Source organism: Salmo salar, chromosome 29 (genome assembly GCF_965601325.2).
Source record: "Salmo salar chromosome 29, fSalSal1, whole genome shotgun sequence".
In the NCBI taxonomy this organism is placed as follows: Eukaryota; Metazoa; Chordata; class Actinopteri; order Salmoniformes; family Salmonidae; genus Salmo; species Salmo salar.
In genome coordinates this window covers 33,037,741-33,047,944 of record NC_138319.1, presented here as the reverse complement: position 1 = coordinate 33,047,944, position 10,204 = coordinate 33,037,741, and the positions used below count along the sequence as shown (strand labels likewise).

The following is a 10,204-nucleotide window of genomic DNA, read 5'->3' as shown; positions in this document are numbered from 1 at the left end:
TTGGAGAACAGCTCTCTGAAACTCCATGAGATTCGCTTATCATCCAACAGGACTGACATGCAGATAGCTGTTAAAACTCCTGAGTGCCAGTCTTTCAGCTCTGTTCACTGAGCAACTACTCAACTCAGTGATGGAGTCCGATATAGTTTATTTGGTGGAACTGACAGACAAAAATGGCACTAACTAGCTCACAAGCAAAATATTGAATTCACTTTTTTTCTGGACGACTTACTCAAGCCCGGGAAAGAGCAGCCTAACAATACCAGTAAAACTGCAAAATGAGCTGTCTGATAGTTTGCTGAAATAAACGTAGTCACCCAAAAACATTATCAAACGAATACAGTTATGGAGTTTTAAAGGCTTTGATACAACATTTTCCTCACACCAAAGACGTCCAGACTGCACCGCGAGATAAGAGGGATAGAATCGCGAGACTGGAGGAACTCATTTGCCAACGGGATAATAGGAAAATAAAGTAAATTAAAACATTTTATGCACAACATCTCTCTCAAACCGTTAATTGTATAAAAGGCAACTGAAATCTATGTTCATTATATAGTTTTAAAATAAAAAATGGAATCATTCTATGATTTCTCAACCTCCCCCTCCCCACTTTGTCTCGCCCTCCCCGCCCTGAGATCCTTCCAGAAGTCGCCGGCAGACCCGTGCGACCAAGTGCCAGCAACACTCCACTTTTTTCACCGATAAAAGTCTGAATTTCAGCCGTAGACACTTCTGAAGTGTCGCTGTTTTTCAGCCAATATGTCCGCTATGGGGCAGCTCGCGTTCGATGAATATGGACGGCCGTTCATCATCATCAAAGATCAGGACAAGAAGACTCGCTTATCGGGCCTTGATGCACTGAAGGTACAATGGATTTAACAAGTCCCGTTAGCTAGCATGGTACTTCATTCATGTTTCAGCATCTTACCAAGGCACATTTGCAGAACACTTGCAACTTAAGACCCACTTGTTTAGTTAGCTAGCAAGTAAGTTAGTTATTATGGACTTATAGCTAACATTCTGAGCCAGTCAAATTGTATGTTTAATTTATGTTGTACAAGTTGGCTAGTTAGCGGATTAGCTACGGCATGCTAAGTCTGCCCATGTGCTTATTTTCTGAAGACCCCTGTGAGTCGCGGCTGGTTGTCAAATGAACAATGGAATCATTTAACTAGCTAATATGTCATCATAAGTTGTGTTTTCTCACTTAGTTATGATGAATAATAAATAAAGTGCAATTCATAGTTTGGTTTTATTTAACGTGCGTATGCTGTCATGCCGCTAACGTTAACTAGTTCGCTAGCTAAGTAGCTTAGCCAAAGTTAGCGGTCTAACCTAGATGACAAGGTTTGACCAACGTCAGTTGTCAAACATTCATTTTCACGGACATAGCCATCTACCTAGTCGACCATCCCCGCAGTTTCCCTCCCTCAGCCGCAGTGAAGAAATTCACCAGATTTGCTTTTGTGTTTTGCAGTCTCACATCATGGCAGCAAAGGCGGTTGCCTCGACGCTGAGGACGTCACTAGGACCAAACGGTAAGGCCAAACAGCCACACTGAAGCTTATTCATTCACAGCGCTGTGATAAAGCCACTGCTAGTATTTTTGTGTGCCCTACCCCTCTGGTTAACACAATAACGGCTACCTGAGCTACACATTCATCTTGAAGTACATTTAACCCCCCCCCCCCCCCCTTCACTTTTCCTCTTTCATTAGGCCTGGACAAGATGATGGTTGACAGGGATGGGGAGGTGACTGTCACCAACGACGGAGCCACCATCCTCAGCATGATGGATGTGGACCACCAGATCGCCAAGCTCATGGTGGAGCTCTCCAAGTCTCAGGACGACGAGATCGGCGACGGGACCACCGGAGTTGTTGGTATGCTCCCCTATATATTTGAGTCTCCCTGATTTGATCTTTGACTCATTAGCTTATTAATTAAACAATTGTGGTCTCTTGCATCTCTATCCTGTTAGTAGGCTGTCATTGTAAAGAAGAATTTGATCATGACTGACTTGCCTAGTTTAAAAAAAACAACATTGGATGGTAGACTACTCCTGGTTCCTTTTTTTTGTGCCAATCCAGACATTGGATTAATATTGCAGAATGTTCCTCTTCCCCTCCCTTACACCAGTCACTCTGTCCCCAGTGGAGTGGTCTGACATTGACAGGGGACATAGCACCACTGCTCTCTCACCTCTCATCTAGGACCTTCATCTTACATGGGGCTTGTGAGAGAGCTGACAATTTCTGAAAGCCATTCACATTACCTGCAATTCTTTCTATGATAAGATTGTTAATCAATGCAGAATCATATTGGTACACTCATCCAAACAAACTCCTCACCCCTCCTCTCCAGTGCTGGCTGGTGCTCTCCTGGAGGAGGCAGAACAGCTGCTGGACAGGGGCATCCACCCCATCCGTATCTCTGACGGTTACGACCAGGCCGCCAAGATCGCCATCGCGCAGCTGGACAAGATCAGCGAGACTTTTCCTTACGACCCCAGCAACACAGAGCCACTCATCCAGACCGCCATGACCACACTAGGTTCCAAAGTGTGAGTTTTACTGGAAGTTGGTGCTTTTTCATGACAACTTTCAGAAATGTCAGTTATGGTCCGGCTAGCTGTTGGCATGGCAAGATGGTGTAGAGTTTTGCGCTCTTTGCACAAATTGATTTGGCCCAGATGTGATGGCATACATGTATTATTTATGAACCTTGTCCGTTGGTTTCATTAGGTCTCATACACATTTCTCTCTCCATCTTCCTTCTTCCAGGATCAACCGCTGCCACAGACAGATGGCGGAGATCGCGGTGAACGCCGTCCTGACGGTGGCGGACATGAACCGTAAGGACGTGGACTTTGAGCTGATCAAGATGGAGGGCAAGGTGGGAGGCAAGCTGGAGGACACCCAGCTCATCAAGGGAGTCATCATAGACAAGGAGTTCAGCCACCCTCAGATGCCCAAGGTACACAACCACACACAGACGGCAGCGGTGCCTCAGCCACACAGTTGATACAAGGGTCATGTAATGCTGTCACCTCAGATGTAAACTAGGATGCAGTGTGTTACTCCTCTTCCCCTCCCTTACACCAGTCACTCTGTCCCCAGTGGAGTGGTCTGACATTGACAGGGGACACAGCACCACTGCTCTCTCACCTCTCATCTAGGACCTTCATCTTACATTGGGCTTGTGAGAGAGCTGACAATTTCTGTAGATTTAATATATCTATTTTTTAACCTTTATTTAACTAATAAGAACAAATTCTTATTTCCAATGACGGCCTACCAGGGAACAGTGGGTTAACTGCCTTGTTCAGGGGCAGAACGACAGATTTTTACCTTGTCAGCTTGGGGATTCGATCTTGCAACCTTCCGGTTACTAGTCCAACGCTCTAACCACTCGGCTACCTGCCGCCCTCAATGTTTTCTTTTAGCCCATCTGAGTCTAAAGCACTCCCATTTTAAATTGTATTTAACAAGGTAAATCATCCAGTTGTCTTCTACAACAATCTCCTTTACTCCTTTTCCCCTCAGCTCCTGAAAGACACAAAGATGGCCATCCTGACCTGCCCGTTTGAGCCCCCTAAGCCCAAGACCAAGCACAAGCTGGACGTGACCTGTGTGGAGGAATACAAGGCCCTGCAGAAGTATGAGAAGGACAAGTTCCTGGAGATGATCAAACAGGTCAGTCACACGACCTTTCACAACTTACTATTTCTCTACAACACAGCTGCTAAAGGTAGATTCCTGTCATTCAGTCAGCACAACTAGAAGATGTGTATATGAAGGACCCTCATTTCATTAAATATGATCTAAACTAAAGCTAGAGTTGACTGAATATGTCATGTGATGAAATAACATGAATAAGTGAATTGTCATATTGTGACTTTTCTCAGATCAAGGATACTGGCGCTAACCTGGCCATCTGCCAGTGGGGCTTCGATGACGAGGCCAACCACCTGCTGCTGCAGAATGAGCTGCCTGCCATCCGCTGGGTCGGAGGGCCTGAGATCGAGGTGAGACACACACACACTACACACACACACACTGCATACACACACACTATACACACACACTGCATACAGACGCCCATGCCATTCAGCTGCAAAATGTTCATTTATTTTCCCCCATGTGTTCCTGTGTTGCTAACCTCTGTTTCACCCTGCCTCAGCTGATTGCCATAGCGACAGGAGGCCGCATCGTGCCACGGTTCTCTGAGCTGACTGCTGAGAAGCTGGGTTCAGCCGGCGTAGTCAAGGAGATCTGCTTCGGCACGACCAAGGACCGCATGCTGGTCATCGAGGAGTGCAAGAACTCCAGGGCAGTCACCATTTTCATCCGCGGAGGAAACAAGATGGTGGGTGGACTGCTAGTCTGCTAATGTTGACTGTTGGAGACGATGCTGAAGGGACTGATAATCAGTTTATGTAGACAGTTCAGAGATTCCCAATCATTGGTATCTCTTTCGGATGGACAGTTCTGGTCCTGGAGGGCTGTCGGTATGCATGCTTTAATTGCAGCCCAGCACTAACTCTCCCATTTTATATTTTTTTGATTTCCCTGTCAGATCATTGAGGAGGCTAAGCGCGCGCTGCATGACGCGCTGTGTGTCATCCGTAACCTGGTCAGGGACAACCGCATCGTGTACGGGGGCGGAGCCTCTGAGATCGCCTGTGCCCTCGCCGTCAACCAGGCCGCTGACAAGGTACAATGTACATACACCACTATCACACCGAATCAGGTCAAACATCTGCAGTACCTTTTAGAAAGTATTCACAGCCCTTAACTTTTCCCACATTTTGTTGTTAGTGGGACTAAAATGGGTTTGTCTTTTTTTGTGTCAGTGATCTACACATTTAGAACATTTTTATATAAAAAAAAAAGTGAAATCTTAATTAGATAAGTATTCAAACCCCTGAGACAATACATGTTAGAATCACATTTGGCAGCGATTACAGCTGTGAGTCTTTCTGGTTAAGTCTAAGAGATTTGCACACTTGGATTGTGCAACATTTGCCCATTAAAAAAATCTATAATAATATTCAAGCTCTGAAGATGTTATTGATCATGGCTAGATAGCCATTTCCGGGTCTTCCCATAGAAAAAAAAAAAAAAACTAGCTCTTGGTAGTAATTTTTTTTAATCCTGAAAAACTCCCCAGTCCTTAACAATTACAAGCATACCCATAACATGACGCAGCCACCACTATGCTTGAAAATATGGAGAATGGTACTCGGTGACGTGTTGTATGTTTGGGGCAAGCTGTATTGATAAACTCTGGATGGTGTAACCTCACCATGCTCAATGGGTTATTCTATGTTTTCTGTTTTTTTTTAATGTTTACCCATCTACCAATATGTCCTTTGCAAGGCATTGGAAAATGCCTGGTCTTTGTGGTTGAATGTGTTTGAAATTCACTGCTCGACTGAGGGACCTTACAGAAAATTGTATGTGTGGGGTACGGGGGTGAGAGTCATTCAAATGATGTTAAACACTATTATTGCACACTTATGTGACTTGACCACATTTGTACTCCTGGCCTTATTTAGGCTTGCCATAACAAAGGGGTTGACTACTTATTGACTCAATACATTTCAGCTATTTAATTTGTACAAATTTAGAAAAATATAATTCCACTTTGACATTATGGCGTTTTGGGTCTAGGCCAGTGACACATCTTCATTTAATCCATTTTAAATCCAGGCTGTAACAATTTGTTGTTGAAAAGGTCAGTAATAGCCTGATGTTGATAATGATGGTGAGTTATCTGAAACAAAGCCATGTGCTCATCTCTACTCTTTCTGCAGTGCCCATCTCTGGAGCAGTATGCCATGCGTTCGTTTGCTGATGCCCTGGAGGTGATCCCCATGGCCCTGGCAGAGAACAGCGGGCTCAACTCCATCCAGACCATGACTGAGGTCCGTGCCAGGCAGGTCACAGAGTCCAACCCAGCCCTGGGCATCGACTGTCTGCACCTTAACACCAACGGTAAGGACAGACAAGGTGGAAAATGTAATAAAATAAATAGATTAATAAAAGTTAATTGGATATACAAAATATTGTAAATATACCAATGTTACCTAACACTTAACCTCTTGGGGCTAGGTGGGACGCTAGCGTGCCACCCGTGGTGCACTCCATCAACAGCAGGTGCATTTCAAGAGCGGCAAATTTGAATCCAAATAAATGTCAAAATTCAAATTTTTCAAAAATACAACTATGTTACACCATTTGAAAGATAAACATCTCCTTAATCTAACCACGTTTTACGATTTCAAAAAGGTTTTACGGCGAAAGCATAAATTTAGAGTATGTTAGGACAGTACATTTACAAGAGTTGTGTGTAATGTTTTGTCAAGTCAAAGACAGGGTCACCAAAACCATAAAACCAGCTAAAATGATACACTAACCTTTTACAATCTCCATCAGATGACACTCCTAGGACATTATGTTAGACAATGCATGCATTTTTAGTTCTATCAAGTTCATATTTATATACAAAAACAGCGTTTTACTATGGCATTGATGTTGAGGAAATCGTTTCCCTCCAATAACCGGCAGTCAAGTCAGCGTCACAAATTAAATAATTAAAATTAGAAAACATTGGTAAAATATTATATTGTCATTTAAAGAATTATAGATTTACATCTTTTGAACGCAATCAACTTGCCAGATTTAAAAATAACCTTACTGGGAAATCACACTTTGCAATAATCTGAGCACTGTGCCCAGAAAAATACGCGTTGCGATACAGACTAGACGTCATGTTGGGGAGATCTAAAATCGAAAATACTATGTAAATAATCCATTACCTTTGATTCTCTTCATCAGATGTCACTTCCAGGTATCACAGGTCCATAACGAATGTAGTTTTGTTCAAAAAAGCTCATCATTTATGTCCAAAAATCTCCGTCTCGTTAGCACATGATGTAAGCCAGCCGGACTTCTCGTCATGAACGAGGGGAAAAAATATATTTCCGTTCGTTCAAACATGTCAAACGTTGTATAGCATAAATCATTAGGGCCTTTTTTAACCAGAACATGAATAATATTCAAGGTGGACGAATGCATAGCCTTTTATAACGTATTGGAACGAGGGTACCCAACATGAAGTAGCGCGCCAGGTGTCTAATGGGACATCACCGTTCCATGGCTCTTGTTCGGTCAGATCTCCCTCCAGAAGACTCAAAACACTTTGTAAAGGCTGGTGACATCTAGTGGAAGCAATAGGAAGTGCCAAAATATTCCTAAACCCCTGTGTTTTTCAATGGGATAGGTTTAAACTCAATACAACACATCAGGTATCCACTTCCTGTCAGAAAATGTCTCAGGGTTTTGCCTGCCAAATGAGTTCTGTTATACTCACAGACACCATTCAAACAGTTTTGGAAACTTTAGAGTGTTTTCTATCCATATATAATAAGTATATGCATATTCTAGTTACTGGGTAGGATTAGTAACCAGATTAAATCGGGTACATTTTTTTTATCCAGACGTGCAAATGCTGCCCCCTAGACCCAACAGGTTAATATAAAGCACGTGTCAAACTCATTCCACAGAGGGCCATGTGTCTGGGGGTTTTCGCTCAGCCCTTGTACTTTATTGATGAATTAAGGTTACTTATGAGTGAGGAACTCTCCTCACCTGGTTGTCTTCATTGACAGGGAAAAACCAGCAGTCACTAGGCCCTCCATGGAATGAGTTTGACACCCTTGATATAAAGCATTAGATCTTTTCCTAAATAAATGTGTTATTGATGTTGACCCTCTTCTCTCCCCCAGACATGAAGCAGCAGCATGTTATTGAGACTCTTCATGGGAAGAAGCAGCAGATCTCTCTGGCCACACAGGTAGTCAAAATGATCCTGAAGATAGACGACATCAGAAGTCCTGGAGAGGCAGAAGACTAGGGACCTCCCACTGAGCGCATGCTCGGCCTGGTCTTCTAGAACTGTGTTCTTCTAATCTAGAATGTTCCGGAACAGAGGCATTCTAGAATGGCTGTGTTTTAAGAATGTTCTAGAACTCAAATACAGAGTTCTAGACTGTTCCTGTGATCTAGAGAAGCCTTTAGGCACTTGTCGAGCACTGTGTCCAACCCTGCGTACTGTTATTTATCATTTGATACTGAACCCCCCCCCGCACACACACACAAGCTCTTGTAATGCTGAAGTCATCAATAAAATGTTTGTCTGTGCAATTTCTCTGGCTTGTGGATTTCCCCCCTTGATGATACAATACTAGTTGTAAGCACAGAATCGTCTACAATATAATTGTACGCTATAGCGTTAAGATTTCCCTTCACTGGAACTACGGGGCCTAGCCCAAACCATTATTTCTCCTCCACCAACCTTTACAGTTGGCACTGCATTCGGACAGGTAGTGTTCTGGCATCTGCCCAACCCAGATTTGCCCGTCGGACTGCCAGATGGTGAAGCGTGATTAATCACTCCAGAGAACTAGTTTCCTGAGTCCAATTGCGGTGAGCTTTACACCACTCCATCCAATGCTTGTTATTGTGCGTGGGGATTTTAGGTTTATGTGCGGCTGCTCGGCCATGGAAACCCATTTCATGAAGCTCCTGACAAACAGTTATTGTGCTGATGTTGCTTCCAGAGGCAGTTTGGAGCTCGGTAGTGAGTGTTGCAACCGAAGACAGACGCGCTATGCACTTCAGCACTCGACGGTCCCGTTCTGTGAGCTTGTGTGGCCTACCACTTTGTGGCTGAGCCGTTATTGCTCCTAGACATTTCCACTTCACAATAACATCACTTACAGTTGACCGGGGCAGCTCTAGCAGGGCAGAAATTTGACAAACTGACTTGTTGGAAAAGTGGCATCCTATGATGGTCCCTGAGCTCTTCGGTACGGGCTATGTTACTGACAATGTTTGTCTATTGAAACTGAATGGCTGTGTGCTGGATTTATTACACCGTTCAGCCAAATTCACTCATTTGAAGGGGTGTCCACATACTTTTGGCGGTGCAGTGTAAGAACATAAATGGTGTTCAGTTACTTGGTTTAGTTTGATTACATCAGGGTTCAAGTGCCAACAGCAACAAGCCAATGATGGGAGACATTCATTTAGTAATGTTTATGAGAACAACCCTAGTTCAATACAGCATTTCTCCCTCACACAGGGAAGAGTCGGAAGGTACATCACCTGTGAGCACACACACTGCGGGAATACACATGTAGACCACATCCCCCAGCTCGAGACAATCCATTTTTATTTATTTAACCAGGTAAAACCCATTGAGGTTAAAAAACCTATTTTGTGAGGGTGACAAGAAGGCAAACCGGAAATAGCAGCATGTCCAAAAAACATTACAGAAAAATACAGAATGCACACAAAAGACAGTCACAAGTTAAAGATACAATTAAAGATTAGAAACAACTGCAGTTATCATAAACAGTACTGTCCATCAGTACTGTTTAAAAAGTCTTAAAAGATACACATTATGATTGTACTGATGAGCAAATATCGTACTCCCGAAATGACGGCGTTTCACGGCAGTTCATGTAAAGTAGTAGACTCCTCTCACTGGCGCTGTGAAGATACCAGAGGAGATGCAGGAAGACGTCAGCGCTGTCCATCTGTCGTAAACACTAGGACTGTCAGTTATTGCATTCATACTCTTGTCTATGAGCCGCTCAGTAGAGGTTGTCCACTCCTATATAGGAAGTCATTTTTTTTCTCTTTACAATCTGATTGTAATGGAACAGAGACGTTCTGAAGTAGTAGTACGAACTACTGTGCCTGTAACTGGGTTGTGGATGGTTCGGATGTTGGTGATCACTGCTGTAGATCAGAGTGGTTTCAGTACTGAAGGGTCCCAATAGTCCATCACCTAAAGTAGCAGAGAAGGCCATCTTTGGTCTGCCTGCAAACACAGATCCTGTGTGGCTGAGTTGGTAGAGCATGGCACTTGCATCGCCACGGTTGTGGGTTTGATTCCCATGGAGAACTAGCACACAAAAAAAATCATATGAAAATGTATGCACCCACTACTGTAAGATGCTCTGGATAAGAGTGTCTGCTAAATGTAAATTATAAAACAATAAGCCACATAATTAATTTGAGCACAACTGTGCAATTTCAGGTTGATTCCTGATTTTGGAATTTTACAAATCTGATCAAAGTGAAATATAAATCATGTTTGTCCTTCTATACATTTTATCCAGATGTTGA

At 43.4% G+C, this 10,204-nt stretch overlaps 1 protein-coding gene and 2 non-coding genes across 3 annotated transcripts; all 3 read left to right on the top strand.

Annotated features, from left to right (window-relative positions):
* The first annotated feature begins 626 nt into the window (after positions 1-626).
* Positions 627-8,216, top strand: LOC106590610 (T-complex protein 1 subunit epsilon). Its single transcript, XM_014181736.3, has 11 exons — positions 627-867; positions 1,481-1,541; positions 1,721-1,885; positions 2,367-2,565; positions 2,786-2,978; positions 3,548-3,697; positions 3,910-4,029; positions 4,185-4,370; positions 4,581-4,718; positions 5,821-6,001; positions 7,795-8,216. Exons 1-11 carry the CDS (start codon positions 763-765, stop codon positions 7,920-7,922), a joined length of 1,626 nt encoding a protein of 541 aa, XP_014037211.1. The 5' UTR covers positions 627-762; the 3' UTR covers positions 7,923-8,216.
* On the top strand, positions 2,122-2,255 carry LOC123731566 (small nucleolar RNA SNORA49). Its single transcript, XR_006762776.2, has one exon. It is a non-coding gene; the product is annotated as a small nucleolar RNA SNORA49 (small nucleolar RNA).
* Positions 3,087-3,220, top strand: LOC123731567 (small nucleolar RNA SNORA49). The gene has a single exon (XR_006762777.1). It is a non-coding gene; the product is annotated as a small nucleolar RNA SNORA49 (small nucleolar RNA).
* Positions 8,217-10,204: the final 1,988 nt, after the last annotated feature.